Source organism: Aphis gossypii, chromosome 2, assembly GCF_020184175.1.
Source record: "Aphis gossypii isolate Hap1 chromosome 2, ASM2018417v2, whole genome shotgun sequence".
Lineage (NCBI taxonomy): Eukaryota > Metazoa > Arthropoda > Insecta > Hemiptera > Aphididae > Aphis > Aphis gossypii.
The window spans coordinates 4,334,171-4,358,465 of record NC_065531.1 but is presented as its reverse complement, the minus strand read 5'-3'; the positions used below and the strand labels follow the sequence as shown (position 1 = coordinate 4,358,465).

The 24,295-nt window shown below is 26.7% G+C and overlaps 1 protein-coding gene and 1 long non-coding RNA gene across 6 annotated transcripts in view; one reads left to right on the top strand and one right to left on the bottom strand.

Annotated features, from left to right (window-relative positions):
* Positions 1–24,295, top strand: part of LOC114121906 (uncharacterized) — a 106,804-nt gene that overhangs the window by 66,362 nt on the left and 16,147 nt on the right. For 3 of the 4 annotated variants that reach the window (XM_050199103.1, XM_050199102.1, XM_050199104.1), the window contains 13 exons: positions 53–106; positions 5,172–5,240; positions 6,349–6,375; positions 6,557–6,598; positions 6,828–6,893; positions 7,185–7,247; positions 16,037–16,096; positions 17,576–17,620; positions 17,907–17,963; positions 18,109–18,156; positions 18,580–18,636; positions 18,717–18,749; positions 22,242–22,289. In XM_050199103.1, the coding sequence (XP_050055060.1) occupies positions 53–106; positions 5,172–5,240; positions 6,349–6,375; positions 6,557–6,598; positions 6,828–6,893; positions 7,185–7,247; positions 16,037–16,096; positions 17,576–17,620; positions 17,907–17,963; positions 18,109–18,156; positions 18,580–18,636; positions 18,717–18,749; positions 22,242–22,289 (669 nt within the window). Of the gene's footprint in view, positions 1–52; positions 107–5,171; positions 5,241–6,348; positions 6,376–6,556; positions 6,599–6,827; positions 6,894–7,184; positions 7,248–16,036; positions 16,097–17,575; positions 17,621–17,906; positions 17,964–18,108; positions 18,157–18,579; positions 18,637–18,716; positions 18,750–22,241; positions 22,290–22,404; positions 22,606–24,295 lie in introns of those variants that run through there. The other variant, XM_050199105.1, reaches the window with a different exon arrangement.
* On the bottom strand, positions 51–24,295 carry LOC126549568 (uncharacterized). Of its 2 annotated transcripts, XR_007603671.1 has the most exons (6): positions 24,148–24,295; positions 23,908–24,057; positions 23,618–23,796; positions 23,220–23,459; positions 22,389–22,466; positions 51–134 (listed from the first exon to the last, which is right to left on the bottom strand). It is a non-coding gene; the product is annotated as an uncharacterized LOC126549568 (long non-coding RNA). The 2 variants fall into 2 exon arrangements; XR_007603672.1 differs by lacking the exon at positions 23,220–23,459.

Genomic DNA, 24,295 nt, shown 5'->3' with positions numbered 1-24,295 from the left:
AACTTCAATAAATATACATTACTGCAGTATAATTTTGTATTTATTTTCTCAGTTGTTCCAAGAGAAGACGAATTAGATCCCACATCAAATGAAGACAACTTTAATGGTAATATGTTACCTATCTTATATTAAATCTGTAATACAAAAATATATTTAATTATTTTTTTGAATATTTAAACACTTAGTTACACAAAAAATTATTTTTTATAAAATAATAAACTATTTTTATTTTGTGACGTACCTATTTAAAAGGTATAATATTGCGTTACATACATATTGAATGTTACGATTTTCAAGTTAAATTTATATAAAATATAGGCATGTAGATACCGTTCTGCAGCTGTATAAAAGGTGTCAAGTGGGTTACTATTATAGGTACCTATGTTAAATGTGTACTTAATGATAGAATATTATAGTGTATGAAAAACGGGGAATAGTAAGTTCCTACACGAGAGTAGCAGGTAAACAATTTCATATGTTAGTTCCTACACGGCGGAAAAAGGTACATATGTAAGTTCCTACACCGTGGAAAAGAGGTGTAAATATGTATATACGAATAAATACGTATATGGTATATGATAATTATACAATATAATACAAATTGCATAATGCATTTTAATTTTTCACTATTGAATATAATATAATTTTAAAAGTTAAAAATTAAATAAAAATCGCATAACACATTTTCACAAATAAGTATATAATAATTAGATTTGTTATTGAAACTTTATACGCTGGTATAGCTATTTATTATAGGTAACTACATTCAAATATACTTAATTTAAAGCGAAATGTATACGAAATCACTGGAAAATACGATAAGCTACAAGCTGGTAATATTACCCCCTACTCGACGTAAGGAAAAAGATAAAATATCTTATTATCTATATTTTTTGACATACAAAATATTTATGACTTTTCACTATCGATAAAAATGATACAGAACTTGATTTTGATTTTATAATCTTAAAATTAGTTATAACTATACACACTAAAATGTACATCTAGTTATTTCTCTTAAAAGTTTTGTTAGTATTGTTCGAAACATCCGTGTGTCCGTACATATCCGTCAATAGTTATCATATACAGTTATACAAAGTCACAATGAGCGAGAATGTATCATTCATGTTGAGCGAAAAAGGCAAACAACTGCTAGTTTTGAATAATTTTAAATTTTTTAAACATCATACATCTAAAAAAATGAAATAACGTGGCGTTGTGTTATAAATAAGTGTAGTGCAAAAGTTTATACTTTGGGTCAAAATGCCCAATTAATAAATACAAATAAATCCTATTTTGATCACAGTCATACAAGTGATGGCACTTTAAATCGGCAAAAAATAAGTAATGCTTGCAAAAGAAAAGCTGTAGACTCTATCGTTGAAAAACCGTCAAAAATAATACGAAAAGAAGTATCTAATTATGCTAACGAAGGAGATTTGATTGCATCCGACTTAAAACTCATAGCAAGGAATATACATAATGCAAGGATGCATTGTTTCCCCAAACTGCCAACATCAAGAAAAGAAGTTCACGAAACATTAAGTTTATTAGACATAAAAACAAATAGAAGTGAGTTATTTTTATATGCAAATGTGAAATGATGCGCTAAATGAAATAGTTATTTTTTCATGTAAAACAAACATAGACTTTTTAAAAGAATTAGATGTTTTATATATGGATGGTACTTTTAACTATAGTGATAAATATTATACGCAACTATACACGATTCATGGCATTAAAAATGGAGTATACATTCCGTTAATGTTTTGTTTATTGCCAAATAAAGAAAAAAAGACTTAAATTGCATTATTGAAAACAATAAAAATAGCTGGAGTAATACCTAAAAAAATTATTTTAGATTTTGAAATAGTAATGCATCAAGCAGTTTTTGAAATTTTTCCGGAAACAGAGGTGTTTGGATGTCGTTTTTCATTTGGACCAAGCTTGGTACCGTAAAATTCAAAATTTAGGTTACGCACCACAATTTAATTCTGCAAATGACGATGTAGGAAAATGGTTGGTACATATTTTTGGACTTCCTTTTCTCAATCCAGAGGAAGTGGCAAAATGTTTTACAGAATATTTTATGGCAGACAAACCTGAAAATGCAGCTATAACCGATTTTTGTGATTATTTGATAGACAATTATATATCAAATGAATCAATCTTTCCTCCGAAAATATGGGCGCTGCAAAGTTCTGATAGAGTCCATACGACAAACGCTTGTGAAAGTTTTCATTCAGATTTTAACTCTAATTTTTATCACCAACATCCAAATATTTTTAAAATTATTGAAATTCTCAAACTTCTTCAAGTAAATACGTATATAAAAATAAGAACTACAATTAATAACAAAAATCCAAAAATCAGTAAAAAATCCGGAACAATCATTGACTAACACTTAAAATGGGACGCACACATAAACACCATAATCATGGAATTACGAAAATTAAAAAGATTTAGATCTAGGACAGGCTTGTTTTAAAAACAATATTAAGTGATTGAGTTCTTTAGAGAATCAAGGTGGATAAGTAGACAAACTAAACTTGCATTTTGCTTAGAAATTCATTCTACTTTATGTGGGTGGTACTCTTTTCGCCCAAGAGTATTGTATAGGACTTTTCGACCAAATTTTTATAATACACACTTTAGGAAACACTTTACTTTAAATTATTTATATCTAACATAATAATAAATTTGTTATATTTAAATTATTTATTTGTGTTAATTAGTTTTATAAAGCCATTTATACCCATTTACACCTACGAGGAGGCGGCTTCTTTTACTCTCCAAAAATGTATTGTTTTTTTGTACATTAATACAATATTTATATAATATAAGTAAGTTTTTATCAAAAGTATAAATCGTCAAAATTGTGTTAATATAGTATTAAATAGGATAGTTAAATGATATTGATTATTTATGTCTAACATATATCTACAAACGACTGGTCAATATCTTAATCTTATCTTTATAATCTTAGAAAACTATAAGTATATAATTTCTACAATGGTCCGCCGTGTAGATATATCGATCTCAGTGTAGTCTGTTTATTATTTTACAAATATAAGAAGATAATAATTGTATACTAGCCTTAATAACATGTGCAGTTTCGTTCACATTCGATTCGAAGTGTGCCAGTGCGTTTTTCGACAGAAATGTTATACTAAACATTAAGTGCAGTTTCGATTACTGTAAATGATATTATAGGCTGAGAAAAAACATTTATAAAGCTCGTATAAGTGTTTTCCCACCTAATCCGACTAATATTAATGAAGTGCATACCCTTATTGATACAAAAAAAAAAATAATTACTACTAGAGGAGAGTCGTTTTTATTAGTCAATGATAAAAATAAAAATGTATTGATTTTTTCGTGTGAAAAAAAATCTATTATTCTTGAACCAAGTCGAAAATGTATACGTAGATAGTACTTTTAAATATGCATCAAGATTTTTTAATCAAATGTTCACTTTATATGGATTTAAAAATGGACATTATATTCCGTCATTGATAAATCGGTCAAAACTTATGAATTTGTGTTTACTATGATTGTTGAAAAGTATAATACACTTGGTTTTTTATTCTCACCAAAAAAAATTACCGTTGTTTCGAATTAGCAATTCATTAAGCTATTGAAAATGTCTGGCCGAATACAACAATAATTGGATGCCGATTTCATTTAACTCAATCATGGTGGAGAAATATTCAAAAGTTTGGTTTAACTTCTTTCTATAAAGACGAATCTTCAGAAATTGGTAAGTGGATATGGTACACATTTGGTTTAGTATTTTTAAACCCTGATGAAGTATCAAATTGTTTTGTTGAAGACCTACTATCTGACTGTCCAGTAAATGACAAATTAATAAATTACTGTGACTATTTAACCGATACTTACATCTCTGAATGTTTATTTCCATTGAGTATTTGGGCATCTAATACGTCGGAATTAATAAAAACAACTAACTAATCTTTTCATTCTTTTTTTAACAAAAGTTGTAATCATATTTCTCCACCAATAAGTGCCTGGTTAAGTGTTATTAATGAAATTCAAACTGAAGTTTACATTAAATTAAATAGTTTACATTTACAAAGGTGTCTCAAAGATAAAAAAATTATAAATCGACAGCGAAAAAATGAAGAAAAAATACAAAAATATAAAGCAGGAACAATTAATCAGTATGATTTTATTAAATCCAATGTCATTTAATTATTCTATTTAATATTATATCATCAAAATTTTGACGATTTATACTTTTAATAAAAACTTACTTACCTATATGATATAAAAATTATATTAATGTACAAAAACACAATACATTTTTGGAGAGTAAGAGAAGCCGCATCCTCGTGGTACTCTCTGGGTAATGCTAAATGGCTTTATAAAACTAATTAACACAAATTAATAATTTAAATATAACAAATTTATTATTGTGTTAGATATAAATAATTTAAAGTAAGTGTTTCCCAAAGTGTGTATTAGAAAAATTTGGTCGAAAAGTGCTATATAATATTTTTGGGCGAAAAGAGACGTGGACAGAAAGCGAAGGGTCATTTTTGGGCGAACGGGGTCTTGCCCACTTTATGTAAGGTATCATAAAAAACATTTATAGTGGCGTCAACTTCGAGATGCGTAAATGAGTGATAGTAAATTAATTGATAGTGTTATCAAGCTGCTGTAATAGGTACCAAAACTAAAAAAAATTACTTTAATAATTATATTGATAAAATATATCATGAAATATAGGCGTTAATAAGGCTGACAGATCGTTTTCAACTAGAATCATTTTTCGTACACAATGGTACCTATATCATTAAATTAAAATGTAACACGTCATTCATAATAGTGACTCACTCGACACCTAATGTAGGTACAACAAAGCGTTACTAATTATCTGCCTACATTATTTTTTTTAAGTCATATGTATATTTCTAATTTAATATTTATACAGTAGTTTTGATAATAGTGATAATTTAATTAACAACTAGTATTCTAAGATTTGATTTAACTTTTTGAAAAAAAAAATAATAAATTTTAATTTATTATAATATTAAAAATTATTTATGTTTAGTATGGTAAATCTATCATATTATAAAAATGAATACATATAATTTAGAACTTTGTGTAGTACTAAATATTAATAAACCTCAAAAACTTGTTTTTTATAGATCGCTATAAAACAATTAAAGACGAAAAGGATCCCATTATAATGCTTGAAGATAGTTCATTTTTTATTGGTGACTGTTTAATTATTATTTTGTTTATACCTTTACAGTATACTTAACATATGTTAATTTCTATACTTTTCTAAAATTTGCATCAAAACATCAGTTTCGTACTGTGTTTTAGTAAAATACAGAAATATAAATATATTTATATATATTAATTTATGTATTAATATATCTATATTAATATCTAAACATACCTAATATATTGTTTTTTAATATTATTATAATATATACGGCATACGTGTTCCTTCCCATCAACAGAGTTGGGTTAGTAACGTAGCACAAATTAAAAATTACCGTAACAATATTAATTTCAAAAAGTAACTTCTATGAAGTAATACAATTATTTACAACAAAAAGGTTATCTACTTTACTCCTTTTTATGTTCTAAGAGGAAGATGAATGTATTGATTTCAGAATGATATGTATTTTTTTATGTGTTAGAGTATGTGTACACGATCAGTAGTTAATAAATTCCTTCAGTTTTCAACTTTGAGGGTGTATTGTATGAATTTTAGATCTAGCTTGTACTTTAAAGATGTCAAAATTAAAAATTTTCCATATTTTTTTTTAAAAATAATTGATAAACAAAATAAAAAAAAAAATAAAAAGAAGAAAAACAGAAATTTTTCACAAATTCAATTTTTCACAAAATCGATTTTATTTTTTTGGTTTAACTATAGATGCATCAAATTTTCTCCAAATGTTTGAATTATCATTTTTATAATTAGGATTACTTTTTCAAAATATTTCAATTCCTTTTGAGCTATTCATTAAATTTTTATTCATACATATAAGTCGATATTGTGTGTATAGTATAAATATATTTTTTATAAAATAATTAAATATGAATAATATTATAAATGCAATATTTTCGGAAAAAATTGTATCAACTTGCTATAATATTAAAAGTAAAATAAATGGTTTTATTAGTTTTATCAAAAATTATATTATGAAAATATAATATATCTACTTGATATAAATGTTAGTTGTTTTCACTCAGAATTGTATAGGACATAGGTATACTAGTATAGGTACAATGATACATTATTGAATTCAAATTTAACACACTCACTTGACTACCTTTCTTTTAATAATGTGCTTAAAATATTTGTAGAACATCCGGAGACAGCAGAACTTGCAAGTAATATTTTAAGAAAAATATGTTTATAATTTATTGTGTATTTTTAGAAATTCGCGCGTAGGTATATCAGACGCTTTTTATTTCATTATTATATTATAATAATAAATACTTACATAGATGAACATGCTTTATTAAAAAAAAAAAGTTTATTACAAAAAAATCTTTATTAATACACTTGTAGCTGATTTTTACAATCGAGAAAAGGTCCGAGGAAACTATCAAGGTAACTTCTTAAAATATGTTCAGTTATGACTTATGAATAAGGAATACTAGTAATACACTAATACTACTGTTTAATTTAATTAGTTAACATTATAATTTATGCTGTATATCATCATCATAATCTGTCTGTGAACATAATATACCTACACATGGAAAATATTAAATAAGAAATTAGTATACGTTTAATATGTAGTATTATACAAGTATATCAGCTTTAAAAACATTTTTAGAGGGATTCACCGGGAAACGAAGAGTAGTTAAATTTCACAAAATCAATCGACAAATTTTCATACTTAGTAAGTTAAGTTATAATTTTCTATAAGTATGTCATATTATATTATAGTAATAAGTTGTAAGTTAAGGTAAAAATTCAGTTCTGTTATGAAAATCCCCAATTTCTATAATTAATACTATAATAAAATAAAATAAATTCATAATAGGTACCTTTTTTTATTTAAATTATCCTTTAAATCTATAATTTTGCATTCACTCCACATTTAAGTATATATTGTAAATTATTTGATATTATATTATTTTGAATCCATGAATTTATAATCAATTATGTATTATGTTATTTTTATACTTAGTTCATCCAAGACCATATGAAAATTATACAAAATACAAGGATAGGATAGGCAAAGTTCGAGAAAGTAAGTAAAATTTTAGTATATAATGGCATTTAATTAAAATAAAAGAATTAAAAAAACAATATGATCAAGGTTATTGAGAGTTATAAAAATATCACTTAAAAACGTTTTTTATATTTTATGAGATATTTTACTACAATGAGTCATTGGTTTGTACAATTACCTGATAAATTAATTTTATTTTTACTGTTATATAACCTAAAAGCTTTAACAGTTCATTTGGAATATATTATTATTATTATTATTATTATTTTTATTTTATTATTATTATTATTATTATTATTTTTATTTTATTATTATTATTATTATTATATTTTTATTTTATTATTATTATTATTATTATTATTATTATTATTATATATTATTATATATTTATATTAGGATCATGTTTGCACTTTATTTTTGAGATGTGGATGGGTTGCGCCCCGACTTGTCGTTTCCGGTGTTGGAGACTGATGAATTTTGGCCCAATAATATTTTAGTATGTTAGTTACAGTCCGACAATATTTTAGTGGTAGGTGAGTTACGGCCCGAGTAATTATCATTATCTATGGCCAGTGCCTTACCTATAAATATACTAGCTGACTTTGTGCACTTCGTTGCCCGTTAAAAATGCCAATTCCATAATATGATTCACTAATATTTTTGCATTGGCCATTTTGATTCTCCAAAAAGTTGTTCAAGCACCACTTTAAAATGCTTTCTTATTGCACACTAAATTTGTGGTACAATTTTACGGATGTACCGTGTAAATTGCAAGCATCAATCTATCATTATTCAGACTCTACGTTTATCAATCAGTGAGTTAGTCAAGTAATATATTATAGTCATTTTGCTTCGCGTTGCCCGTGAGTTATGATTATGCAAGCAGTATATTATCATGTAGGAAATCCACCCGTGGTGGATTGTGGACCCCGCGAGATGTATTACGTAAGTTTATAATATCTAACCCTAAGTTTCAAAATTATATCAATTTTTCTTTTACTACAATGGATAAAATACAATAATTTACCATCTCGTGGTTTTCATATTGTTATGTTAGTCTATTGCTGTGATTTTGAGATTTATTGTGGACATTGACTTATTTCGCTAATTCTTATTTTTGTTGTTATGGTTTTGATAAAATTTAACAAAAGGTCTACAACTATTATATTCAATCATAATCAATAGCGACCTTAATATAGTTAATTTTTTTGCTGGACAGTGACGTCATTACATAACATATCATTACATTCATTACATTTACATAAGCATCTTCTCCTGCGACCAATAGGAGCGAAAAAAATGTTAAAAAAATGGGGAAAATAAATAATAATAATAAAGAATTGTTACTGTGGTTACCGAAAATAAAATAATAATAATAATTAAGTCTATTTAACAGGCCATTATTTATAATAATTGATAATCCCTTTGTTTTTAAAGTTAGAGAATCGATCAAACGCTATAAACCTTCTCCGCAATGAGCTATTCAATTAAAAAAAAAAAAACCATAACGATCGGTTCAGTAGTTTCCGAGAACATATCACTCAAAGGTTTTCATTTTCACATTTATATATTAGACTAGCTGACCCCATGCACTTCGTTGCCCGTTAAAAATGCCAATTCTATAAAATGATTCACTAAGACATTTTCATTGACAATTTTGATTTTCAATAAACTCGTCCAAGCACCACTTAAAAATGCTTTTTTATTGCACACTAAATTTGTGGTACGATTTTACGAATGTACCGTGTAAATTGCAAGCTACGATCTATCATTGTTCAGACTCTACGTTTATCAGTCAATGAGTTAGTCAAGTAATAATAGTATAGTCATTCTGTTTGGCTATACCCGTGAGGCTCTTATGATTATGTGAGCAGTATATTATCATGTAGGCAATCCACCCGTGGTGGATTGCAGACCCCGTGAGATGTATATGTAATTTTATAATATCTAATCCTTAAGTTTCAAAGTTAAATAAATTTTTTTTTACTATAATGGAAAAATACAATAATGTTCCATCTCGTGGTTTTCATATTGTTATGTTAGTCTATTGCTGTGATTTTGAGATTTACTGTGGACATTGACTTATTTCGCTAATTCTTATATTCTTATTTTTGTTGTTATGGTTTTGACAAAATATATCAATAAGTTTACAACTATTATATTCAATCATAACCAATAGCAACCTTAATATAGTTTATTTTCTTGCTAGAAAGTGACGTCATTACATTACATATCATTACATTTACATAATCATCTTCTCCTGCGACCAATAGGAGCGAATCATCAGTGAAAAATGTTACAAAAATGGGGAAAATAAATAATAATAATAAAAAATTGTTACTATGGTTACCGAAAATAACATAATAATAATAATAGCCTACGTAATAAGTCATCTCATTTATGATAATTGATAACTCTTTTGTTTTTTAATGTTAGAGAATTGATCAAATGCCATAAGCCTTCTCCGCAATGAGCTCTTCAATTTAAAAAAAAAATCAAAACGATCGGTTCAGTAGTTTCCGAGAACATATCACTCAAAGGTTTTCATTTTCACATTTATATATTAGACAGCCATATAGGTATATCTATATACATATAGGAGACGGCCCCTATTCACTCATCAACGCCCAGACCAAACCACTGGGTCTAGAGACTTGAAATTTTGTACAGAGGTTCCTTAAGCAATGTAAGGGCGCACTAAGAAAGGATTTTTCAAAATTCGCATTTTAAAGGGTTGCTAAAACGGGGATTTTGTGATTTACGATGGAATTTTTGTTTATAAATAGTTGCTATAACAACCTGATTTATGTGTTGATATATTTACATTTAGTCATTTTTTTAAAGTTTGCATACATTTTATATAGCTATATATATGTATTTTTTTCAAATTATTTATCGCTGTTCAGTGTATTGATACACTGTAAAGTGTATACACAGTGTAATTAATTTATATACATATAGTCGAAGTTATCGGCGACCCGTGATTGCAACACACAATAGGTACGGGCGGTAGACGGTCAAAGTACAAAGATAACGCAAAATGGTGAATACGTGCTGCCTACAACTCCGTCGGCCCTACTCACCCCCCACCATTGACCGATCAGCCACCGTTGTCATCGAGTTTTTAAACGTGAATGGGGAAATGGTATCTGACATCGTTGTACCTATTACAGGAGATGGTGCCTGTTTATTTAATTCGTTCTCCTATCTTATGTACAGAACTGAGCAAATGGCCAAAGAAATACGCAAGATTATTGTGAGCCACGTAACAAAAAATTGGACGGAGTTTTCTGTCATGTCTCACGACAAGAATGGGAACAATTATATGAGTTCCGCTGAGTATTTTGCTGATATGTTTCAATTATATATTTATGGTGGTTTATGTGAATTGGTGGCCGCTGGACAATTGTTCAACAACGTTTTTGAAGTTTACCGCAATTATCAACTCTATGAGCATTTTGGTATTGAAGGTTACCCTGTGTTGAGGATGCGTTTTACGCAAAATCTCTCTAGGGGCCATTTTGATGTATACCTGCCTAATGAGTCAGAAATATTGAACCCTCAGAGAGATTCCATATTACAGCAGTCACCTTTCTCTTTATCCCTGAAGAATGGTAGAAAACGCCGTGCCAGATACACTGGCAATATAAGAAAAAAACAACTTAAAAACGCGGCAAAGACATATGCACTTCGTAATCCTTTAGTGAACAGATCTGAAGTTGCCAGGTACCAGCTAGATAATCCTGAGGTAGGCAGAGCTGCTAGGTCTCGATATGAGCATACTAATCCCCGCCGGAAAATTGAAAGACTGACACTTCCATGGAAAATAATGGTCAACTCAGGAATGACGTACAATCCTGACCTGGCTTATGAGGCAGAAAAAACTATAGCTCTTGGTTCTATGAACCACAAGTGCGAATACTGCAATGCTCTAAAATGGAAAGAAGAAACCCCCGGAATGTGCTGCAATAATGGCAAAGTGCAGCTTCCATCTTTTGAACATTTGCCGGAACCTCTCAACAGCCTGCTTATGGACAGACACCCCCATCATAATTATTTTATGGACCTTATACGAAAATACAATGGGTGTTTTCAAATGACATCATTTGGGGATAAAAAAATTGTAACAGAAGGATTTATGCCTACTTTCAAAGTTCAAGGACAGGTGTATCATTTGGTAGGGAGTCTCATGCATAAACCTGATCAGAATGCCCAATTTTTACAAATATATTTTGTAGGAGAGGATGAGAGGGAAGTTCGCTCTAGATGCGCCAATTTTACAGACGTCAAACCAGGGTTGGTCAAACAATTGCAAAGCATACTCCATGAAAAAAACAGTTATGTCAAACAATTTAAGACCACGATTAATGCGGTGCAAAAGAACTGTAAAGAATTTAAAGTGGTCATCCGTGAAAACAGAAAACCAAATAATGCTCATGTTGGTCGCTTTAACGCACCAACACAAAATGAAATAGCTCTGATAATTGGAAGTCAGCAATTTGAAAATAGAGACATCGTACTTCAAAGTCACGATAATAAACTACAGCGTATCAGTGAAATTCAACGAGCATACGACGCTCTGCAGTATCCACTTATGTTTTGCCATGGCGAGGACAGATACTCTATAGCAGTGTTTCCCAAAGGGTGTGCCGCGGCACACTAGTGTGCCGTGAAATTTGAAAGGTGTGCCGCGACAACTTGAACTTTTTTTTATATTATTACCTATTAACGATATTATTCGATAAGTAGATAATATTTATCCAAAGTGTGCAGTGACTTATAAAAACTAATAATAATGTGCCGCGATAGGAAAAAGTTTGGGAACCACTGCTCTATAGTCTATTGACATACCATTGTGTAATCCCACTACGAAATTGCCTCTTGAAAAAAAAGTTTCTGCGGCATCCTTTTATGCTTACCGAATTATGATTAGGCAAGATGAAGTTAACCATATTGTATACTTCCGCTCCCTCTTCAGTCAATTTTTGGTCGAATTATACGCAAAAATTGAAACTGAAAGGTTGAATTGTATTAGGAATCATCAGAAACAGCTAAGAGCTGAGAACTATATTCATCTCAAAGATGATGTGGGGAGTAATGATGTTAATGCAACTGATCTAGGTCAAATCGTAGTACTTCCTTCATCATTTACGGGCGGACCTGCATGAACATGATGCATGAACGAACTCAAGATGCCATGACATAATATGTCCGCGTACATGGTCGCCCTGATCTATTCATCACATTTACATGTAACCCTACTTGGAAAGACATCATAGATGCACTGTTTTCTGGACAAAAGCTGGACGATCGTCATGACATTATAGCGAGAGTATTTCATATTAAAGTAAAGAAATTAATGGCATTCTTGACTAAAGGAAAATTATTTTTGACGTAAGGTGCTCTATGTATGACATTTACATTTGGTCATTTTTGCCACAAGTGGAAAAACAACCAATGTAGTATATAAGGAAGTGCTAATAATAATAATAAAAAAAATATAATAATATTCACGGCCTATAAATGTATGTTTTCAATGAATCTTTAACACACCCACACACACAAAATTAAATTGAGAATTTGACGTGATATTGGCACAATCCATACAATTAAATTAAAAACTAATACACGACATACGAAAATACAAAAAAAGAAAGTAATACACGGGCAACGCCGTGTCGGGTCAGCTAGTATTATATATCTATTACCTATGTACCTGGAAAGTTTTCATTTAAAACTAAACATGTCGTTTTACACTAGTTATCCTTACATATATAACTTCGTTGATGTGTTACTACAAGTTCAATCTGAAACATACATAAATGCAGAAGTAAAAGTGTAAGAACAAAAAAAAATGTGTGAAAAAGAATTTTTCAGAGAGAGGACGGATGACAAAACACGAGCTAAAATAAATAAATAATTTTGATTTAGTTAAATCGTTGAGTTTTAAGTTTTTGCAAAAACAATAGTCAATTAAATTGCTGTACAATATTATTAGGTAATAAATCAATACTTTTATTTCTAACATTATTATCATTATATACAATATTTTTATACCACAAAAAATATCATTAATATATGAATGCTTTTATTTTTTTTACGACAAATATTAAAATAAGTACGACAGTTTACACTAAAAAATACGTAATATTGTAATTTTTATATACTATAGTACTATATGTAAACATATAGTATATAATACATAAATTATTGTATGACCGCAATTCATACGTACGTCTCATAAACCCGAGCCGCAACTCCTACGTTATTTAGGGATTGGGTCGCAACTCACCAATATCGTATTTTTATATTTAACTGCACAAAAGCATTTTTTTATTTAAGCGCCAAGTACCTACCTAGTCCTTATAAACACTAAACAAATGGGTGTATAATAGTAATCACTGTATATAGTTTGCAAGGCCATAACTGAAAAAAAATTTCGTGAGGGGAATACAATATTTTTTTAAATATATAGAATGTAGATACTGAAAACTTGTCATTTTTACTTTAAAAATATAAAATTTGGTTATTATCGTTATTGAAAACATAATAAGTATATATATATAATATATATACATATATAAGTCGTTATACTAATATTCAATTTATATAATGGTTAATTATTAAATAATAAAAATATATTCCTACTTTTAAAACTTTCGCCCCTGGACCCTCCCCCAGTTACGGCCTTAATAGTATGTAAATAATATATTTATACATATTGTGTATGTCGAATAGATTTATTGGGGTGGTATTTCCAATGAGATGGGCTCTTTCCTTAGTCTAAACGACTAAATAATAATTTAAACTAAACAATAACGCTTCAAACAGTTAGACTTCTGAAATTGTTTGTTGCTGCATTGGTGTACAACTCTAGATTATCCACATATTTATTGCTTACTTCCAGATTTTGTAACGGATGAATACGAACTTTAGACCACCATAAAAAATATTTCGTTAAAACACCAATTATTTTTCATCGAAATTCAATCTATATTACAGTCTAGAATCTAGATATGACGCCTTATAGCGATTTTTAGTACTTTTTGATTAGTACCAAATAAAAGTAATTTATTAAATACTTTTTAATTTATTAAGTAATAAATAACCTAACATGTACTTATGTTAACTTACTACAATATTACTATACTGTACTGTAAAAAATAAAAGTAGAATTTGTAAAAAACAAGTTGGTTACCTATTTATTATTTGAAAAATAATAACTCATATAATAATTATTTAAAAAAATTATAAGTTACTATGAGTAATTTAAATGGTATTTAAAAAGCAATATTTTCATATATTTAAGTTGAACAGTAATAATTTAAAAAAAATCAATCAAGTATGCCATAACTCTCATAACTACAATAGGCATTTCAATAATTTCATAATATATACTACATTTTCTATCTCGAGTAGATAAATTGTCATAATTTTGTGTTTTGGTGATAGGCAGGATCGGTTCTAATTTGGTTCTATTTTTTAACCGAGGCAAAATTTAAATTTAACGCCATCTAATAATTCAGCCCCCTGAATGCCTCTTATGCTACTGTTATTTAGTAATCGACCTCCCCCCCCCAAAAAAAAAACTTCCGAGAAAGTTCTCTTGCTAACCACCCCTAAACCTAGCCTTGTTGCGAAAGGTATCGATAATTGTTGTTTAAGTATATAAGATTTTAAAAACATGCTCGTCATCTCATATGTAGTGATTATATACTTACATAACGTCAATTTAGATTAGTTTATTTTAATAATATTTTATAGCTTATACAATTAACCATAAATGGTTGATGACTTAAAAATTTAGATATTTGAATACATACAGTATTCAATGTTTATAATATACTTTTAACCCTACTAGCTACTGATAGTAGTATATATTATTATAACTTTCATTTAATAAATATTTTGAAAAATATAAAAACTATAATATAGATTGAACTCAATATATTGTATCTAAAACTTTGTTTTATTGGTTTTCTTTAAACAAGTCTTTATAAGGAGTAATAATTTGTACCTATGAAAGATGCAATACCTATACATCATAAATATTATAAAACTCAACTTCTAGCATTTAAAAGTCATGAAATATTAAGAATGAATACGTCCATCTCGTTCGATAACAAAAGCCATTACTTACAGTTATTATAATATTCATAGATAATAAAAGATCTTCTATTATTGGGGCTGCGAATTTTAATTCTCTAAAAAGTCTTAAAAATTCCCTTAAAAAAAATGCAAAAATTATCCTAAAAAATTAAAAAATTTACTATAAATGTGCTTTTAAATTAATTTATTATAGCTTAAAAATTGAAATAAAATTTTAATTTAATAATATTGTACGTTTTTACTTGTATAGTTAAATGTTTGATAATTGTAAATCAATGTACGAGATAATTTCAGTGGAAAGGTCTAGCTATGATAAAATAATTGTATTAATGATAAATAATTATCATGCTATATAATTTATTATTCATACTGTTGGCAGTTTGTCGAAAGTCTCTTGTGAATCGCAACTTTTTTCGTTTATTTTTTGCACAAATTGTAAAAATTAATTAAAATCGTCAAAAACTGCATTTATGCATAATTTTGTCAAATAATGCAAAAAAAAAAATATTTTTATTACTTTAAAACAATCAGTATTAACCAAAACAGCCAAAATATAATATGTTACATTTACGGACCAACGTTTTGAAATACCAGAAAATAATAAATAATATGTTTTTGCATTAATATCCCAGCCTTAATTGTTATACACTATAATACAGTACAGAAATAAATATAATACTTATAAATTATGATTCCAGATTATGTGTTTGAGGATTCACTAGAAATTGAACCCTTTGGACATGAAATTTTCAAAACGTGTAAGTAAATAAGGTTAATATCTGTCACTATTGTTTTTTTAGATTCTAAACGGATTGATGAATGTTTGATTTTACAATGATGAGTGTATTTTTTGTGAGCTTATGTGTACACAATTTATAGTAGAAAGAATTCTTTAATTCTTAAGTGTGGGAGTGATTTCTGACAGAAAACTAAGTCTAAATGGTATTAACCATTAAGTATTAAGATGAAAAGGCCAAAATTGAAAACAGTATTTTCAAAATAATTGTGTAAAACAAAAACAATGGGAATTCTTATGAAAACTCAGTTTTTGATTTAATCGGTTTTGTTTTTTTGGTTTAACTTGAAAATGAATAACTGTATATTCTTAAAAATGTTCATTACATGTTTATATTAGCATTTTATATAGATACATGAAAATAATTTCAAAATATTTTTAAGCTTTTTGAGCATTTTATAAACATATTAAATTCTCAATTTGTTTTTAAATTGTTATCGATGAAACGATTATTTACCAAAGTTAAAAAAAAAATTGAAAATTGAATACATAACCATTTTTATAAATAATTCATATACCAATTAAAAATTATCAATAATACTTAATCAAAATATTTTTTTATAAGTGTTTAAAGTTGAAATTCTAACAAAATAAGTCAAAACCGTGAAAATTTTAAAATTATTTTTAGTTTAAAATGTATAGCAATTTTAAAATTTATACTTAAGATTATGTAACCAAAAACAAGGTTTTTGATAAGTTATAAATGATTTAATAAAAAAAAAAAAAAATGATGGTAATATAAATATTTAAAATTTTTTTTAAATATTTTTTTACGATGGTTTGAAGTATAATTAATATAGATGAAATTAGATAAATCATCAAAAAAAAGTGTTTTTATTATATAAGAATTAAGAATTGAAAATCTCTATATATATAATTATATTTTAAACATGCCATGACATATTAAAATGTATATTTTTTGGCCAAATATAAATCAATCTTACGTATATTCATAGTAAAATAAATTTATTTAATAAGAAATATTAATAAATATTATATTAATATATCATATATTTAAATATTGATAGACTTATAATCCTTTTTTGTATACAATTAAATTTAATGCATACATGTTAGTGATATATTCAATAACAATGTACACTTAAAAGTTAATTCTTAAAACTGCCCTACAGATCAACAAGTGATAACTTACAATAATGATTTTTTATAACAACAGTTTATATCTAATGAATAATACAAAATGAAACTGTTCCAACTAGAGAGCGTTGATATAGATTATATGGGATCTCTAGTTCCAACCATTTAAAAGAATATTTTATAGATTCATGTAAAGTGATCATACTTTATAATAAAAATAAGACATAGGTTTCTATGTGTGTGTTTATAGTGTAGATTTTTTTATAATACAGAGAATTTAAAAATACATTACATAAGACTCAATACAAATTAAATTCATTTAAATATTATTCTACTTTTCTAGTTATACAACCATTAACAGAGAATGAATTTAAAGATTTAAAATCAAGTAAGACAATATTAAATGTTCAATTTAGTTAAAATAGACCATAGTTATTTAAGAAAAATATCGGATTAATTTAATTTTTGTATAATTCAAGCATTTGATAGAATATTAATGTGTATTAGCATGATGTAATAAGCAATAAACATACATAAACATTTTGAGCACATTTTTATCAAAAAAAAAAAAAATCATAAATATATAATAGCAATAATTTTTAAAAATAAAAGATTATTACAAAATATAATAATACCAATAAATTTGTTATATCTGATATTACATTGAATTTTAGGATTTCCTAAGTTAAGTGAAACTATGCACAGTTATACAACAAGACTTGAAGAATATCGTGAGTTAATTTATATAGTTAATATTTATGTTTTTTTATGTTTTACTCGTATATCGTAATGAAAATGTACCTTCAACGCAAATTATAAATTATTAATACAATAAAAGAACTTATTAACTGTAAATTATCATAACACAAATTTCAGGTTTACCGATAGTAATTAACCCAAATTTGTTCAAAACTTTTAAACGTAGTAAGTAGTTTGAACTCGACACATCCTTAAATTATGCTTTAAAAAATTATATGAATCATTATAACAGACAGTAGTATGATGAAAACAAGAATTTATTTTATAATGGATATTATATGATATGATACCAAAAAGCGAGCAGAAAACACGTTTGAAAATCTGTTAGTTAAAATAATCACTCACGAAGATAAAATTGAAACTTAAATATAAAACAGAACAATTGTAAAATAAATTATATTGGTTGGTAAAAACGGTGAATGACTCGTAAAGCTAAAAGAAAATCATTGAGTGTTTTTTATTTTATTTTTTTAACTCATTTACGTCTAAGTTATTTAAAAATATTATGCTACATTGCTACAACTATCATATCATAATATACGAGTAATTTGTTATAATATTTTACATTTTTATAAATTGTGTTTTTAGGCCAAATCCAACCATTTGATAAATTTGAAATCTACCAGTTGAGATACCAAAAATTAGGTAAATTGTTTTAAAAATTCAGACAATATTATGTAAAATATTTTTAAATTATGTTTTTTTTTTTTTTTTTTGGCAAACAGAGTCAAACAAGAAAAAATTATTGGCTAAAATGAGTAAGTTTTAATAATTTTAGTTTATTTTTTCAATAAAAATCATTGAATTATAAGAAAACAATTAATTTACTATAAAATTTCAAATAAAATTTAGTACTTAACATTAGGCATACTATTAATACACAATAGGTGTGTAGTAATATTACTTTTTTATGATGGTACAAAATTAATTCAGTAAATTTTAATTCATAAAAATGAATACCATAAATTAATACTAAGAAAAATTCAAAAATATTATTAGATACATAATATTTACAACTTTTAAAGCTATAATCACTTTTATATAAAAAAGAAAAAAAAGTCGGCAAGTGGGTACTGCTCTGCTGTACATTAGGGGGTGGGGTGGACCTCGGACTAGGGTAGGTTAAATTTGAATGCAATGATAGGTATCATTGTATACGAAAAACAATTCTGAACGGAGATAATTTGTCAGTCTAGAATATTTAACATTAGATATAAATATAAACAATTTTATGAATTTTGAACTACAAAATAATTTTCAAATATTCATGATTTTGACGAGTTTTTGTTAAAATTTGAACTTCAAATGCTAATAAAAAAAAATTGTGACTATGTATTCTTATAATTTTTTTATCGCTATAAGAATAAATTATGAGGAACTATGTATTAATTTTTCAAATATTTTGACTGCACCAAAAAAATTTTATTGACACTTCAAAAAAAAATACTTAGGAAAATTGAAAATTTCATTTGTCTATAAATAGCTCAAAACAAGTCAAAATATTTTAAAAATCAAATCACGTAAAGAAAATGACAATCTAAATAACTGGTAAAATTTTTAAGTACCTATTTATGACTTATACTATTTGAATAACAACAAATATCAAAAATCGTTTTAGGCTAAACCGTTATTTAACGCGGTTTTGTAAAAATTTAAATTTCAAACATTAATAAAATTTTTTTGTCTGAATCCGGTAGTTTTTTTTGCAGATATTTGAAAAAAAATTTATGGAGAACCTTGTACCAAATTTTCAAACTTTGTTACGAAAGAAAAAATTTTTACGATTTTCCTACCACAAAATTACTTGCAAATTTTCGCAATTTTGACATATTTCGTATAAATTCGAACTTTAAGAACTTATAAAAAAAAATTGTGACTAACGATTTCAGATTTTTTTTTTATCACTCTAAGAACAACTTATTAGAAACCTTGTATTAAATTTTCAAGATTTTCTGGTCTGCCAAAAAATTTTTATCGTTATTTAAAAAAAAAATACTTAGAAAAATTGAAAATTTCAATTGTCTATAAATAGTTCAAAAAAAACTCAGAATTCTTTGAAAATTTGACTGTGTGTATGGAGAACGCTAATATAAACATTTGGTAAAAATGTCAAGTATTTACATCGATTAGTTTTTGAGTTATAGCAAAATAAAAAATTCAATTTTTCCCTCATTTTTTTAGGGGTTTCCCGATTCATTTAAAAAGTATTGAAAAATTTTAACTTCTGACCCCCTCAAAGTACCAACTAGATTCAATTTCCTTTTCAAAGATGGGATGAAGTCAAAAATCGAAGCATTTTTACTGATCCAAATAAAAACAAACAAAAAAAGCGGCAAGTGGGTACCGTTCTGCTGTACATTAGGGGGTGGGGTTGACCTCGGACTAGGGTAGGTTAAATTTGAATGCAATGATAGGTATCATTGTATACGAAAAATGATTCTGAACGAAGATGATTTGTCAGCCTAGGATATAATTTCCAGTGGTTGGTGAAAAAGGTTAAAAGGAAAAAGGTGGTTTATGTTTTAATGGCCTGAATACAACAAAATTTAAGTTCTTTTATAATAATTGTAAGCTAAACTTATGAAAAACCTTGTATTAAATTTTCAACTCTTAGCTACTTATACAAAAATTTTTATGAAATATACCTACAAAATAATTTGCAAGTATTCATAGTTTTGACGAATTTTTGTCAATATTTGAACTTCAAATGCTAATAAAAAAAAATTGTGCCTATGTATTCTTATAATTTTTTAATCACTATAAGAATAACATATGAGGAACTTTGTATAAAATTTTCAAGTATTTTGATAGGGACAAAAAACTTTTATCGACACTTCAAAAAAAAAATTTCAGAAAAATTTAAAATTTCGGTTGTCTATAATTAGCTCAAAAAAACTGAAAATATTTTGAAAATTAAACCATTTAAAGAAAATGCCAATTTAAATAACTGGTAAAATTTTCAAGTATCTACGACTTATACTTTTTGAATAATAACAAATATTTAAAATCGTTTGGGATAAATTGTTGTCGTTAAGCTATTTCGTAAAAATTTAAAATTCAAACGCACATACAATTTTTCCTATAATGATGTTATGAGTTTTCTTTATAGCTACTTGAAGGAAAACTTATGGAAAACTTAGTGTTATAATTTTAATCCTTAGTTATGAATACAAAAAATTTTATGATTTTTCAACTTCAAAATTACTTGCAAATTTTCGCGTTTTCGACAGATTTCGTAAAAAATTGAACTAAAAACGCTTATAAAAAAAAATTGTGACTAACGATTTTTAATTTTTTTTAGCTACAATGAAAACAACTCATAAGGAACCTTGTATTAAATTTTCAAAATTTTTTGGTCATCCAAAATTTTTTTTATCGACACTTTAAAAAAAATTTCTCAAAAAAATCGAAAATTTCAGTGGTCTATATAAATAACTCAAAAAAAGTAAAAATGTTTTAAAAATTTAACTATATACAGATATCACTGACATTAACATTTGGTGAAAATGTCAAGTATTTTCAGTGATGAGTTTTTGAATTACAACAATAAAAAAAAATCGTTTTGCGTAAAAATTGCCGTTTTTCCATCATTTTTTTTTTGTTTTTCTCGATTTTTTTGAAAACTGTTGGAAAATGTTAACTTTTTACCTCTATAATGCACCAAGGATATTCTAACCTAACCACCCCCATAGTTTGAAATTGGAGCATTATTTCGACTAGTTATGCTATACACAGACACAAAAAAAAAAAACAAAAAAAAAAAACATACATCATTGTAAAATCAATACACTCTTCACTCCGTTCAGAATCTAAAACACACATCATTGTAAAGTCAATACATTCATCACTCTGTTCAGAACCTTAAATGATTCTTCTTAGAATAATAAAAAAATATTCATTCATGATTTTCTTGATTTGAATAATTTATAATTTTACAACTCAATCACAGAATATCATATGAATCCATTTAACATAGTAACTTTTATTTGAAAGTTGTAAATTTCCAATAGCAAGACGTTGGTTGAATGGTATATTTATTTGGTTATTATTAGATCTTAACTTTTAACTTAGTATAACAAGTAATAACACGCGCATTGAGGTTTAAAAGTACTTGGTATTATTAGTGTATTATATGAATATGAATACTGTGAATACAAAAACCAAAGTAATTAAGTTTTTATAATAAACCAAAAATTTACTATCATTAATTTTACTAATGATTATATTATGATTAATTTTTTTAATTTAAGATATTTCATTCTGTGAAGAATATAAAGAATATAATTCTTTTCCTTCATGTAAGTGATTTAATGTAATTTTTTAGTTTTTAAATTGGTTTAAGTGTCAAAATTCTTTTTTTTTTAAATCTATTGTACAATTTTTATAATGTATAGTACTTTATTTGCTTATTAGTATTCTGGCTTCTTAAATCAAAAAGATTGATCATTTCCATACGAATTTCTCTTCAATGAAACCTAAATTTTAGAAAAATAATGGTCGGATTAATTAATTACTATTGATGAATAATAAGTAAGTAGGTACCTAGTAAAAGTGATTCTTAAACACTATACAGACATTTGTAAACAGCTATTGTATTGTTAAAGACTTTTGTTCATTAAAACAGATTAACACGTCTATTACATATAAGTTATGAGTGGAAATAAAGATAGAATATTGTTTTGTGTAATGAATTGATAATAAAAATCTACCTACTTACATTTTGTTAATTATTAAATTATTCCCAATAATTTTGGTATGAATAGTTTTTCTAGGATTATAATAAAACCACATATTTTACTATCAACATAACTATAGGTATATGAATGAAGTTTTTTGCTACTTATTGTTTTGTCTTTTCAAGATTCGTTATTATAAATTGTAATATAGTTACCTACATTTTCTGTTCAGAATTTGTTACTGTGTTATTTTAATTTTAACATTTTATACCGAAAACAACAGACTCTTCTATTCACAATATATTTTAAGATATAGTAAGATATAATAAGATGGTAACACATTCACTATAAACAATCGTCTCACGCGCGGGCACGAGGATTTGACCATTGTCGTGTGCACAACAAAACGAAGGTTTCTATAACACGCGTTTTAATCTATTATTTCTGGCTTAATCGTTAAATTATACATTTCACATTACGTTTCATAATAAAAGTATTTTTGGCAAATATATTTTAAGTTATACTATCGGCAAAATTGTTCGACGTCCTTACCTTTAAAAGTTCTAAAGCACCGGGATATACATATCATATGGACCATAGTCCAAGACGTTCCAATAGTGTTAGCATGTATGTGAGAGATATGACAAAGGTCAATATATCAGGCGACTAACTTTAGTGCAGAAATTGAGGAACGTGATTTCGTTCATTAGATTTGTCCACAGATATATAATACAAAAAAAGTGAATACCACTTCCACTTACTCTTTTATTTGTACATTTCAAAATACAGCATCTATACACCATTTTTGAAAGAAAAAAAACGACAAAAATAATGAAAAAATAATTTGTGATTCAAAAACGAATAACCGGTATAACGAATTATTTTGGTTTGTCAGTTTGTGTCAAATCACGTCTTAGATCTTATCAATAAAGACATTGGTAAACAAGTACCTCTTTGATAAGAAAAGTCGGCCATTTTATCGAGCTTCAACAATACAGCCAAGTTGGCTATCTAGTTGTATTACATATCTGTGGATTTATCTTTGGTCCCTCGATCGACTATGTGAGAGAAGCCAGTTGACGTTATCTGCCTATTGCCGGCGAAAATTCGTTTTCCATTAACAATTCATCTAGTGTTATAAAAATAATATTAAATACAGTTTTAAACTAAAAAATTAATTTAAACTTTTTTTAAAAAATTATAATCTTCAAGTAACATATAATAAAAATTTAATGTAAACCGATTTTTTGGCGAAATTCTTGCGAGCTCATTGTATTCAGTTATTAACCTTAAGTTCATCAGTTTGAAACCTAATACATGTTTACTATTAATATATCTAAGATAATTTCTGAAACCACTGTGTTGCTCACTTTTGCCGTTATCTTTATGCCTAAAAATACAAAAATAAAAATTAGTTTGATTTTATAACATAGCTATATTCAATATAATATATCTAATATATAAATTTGAAAATGAAAACCTTTGAGTGATATGTTTTCGGAAACTACTGAACCGATCGTTTTGATTTTTTTTTAAATTGAAGAGCTTATTGCGGAGAAGGTTTATGACATTTGATCAATTCACAATCCACATTTTAAAGGGTTGCTCAAACGAGGACTTTGAGATTT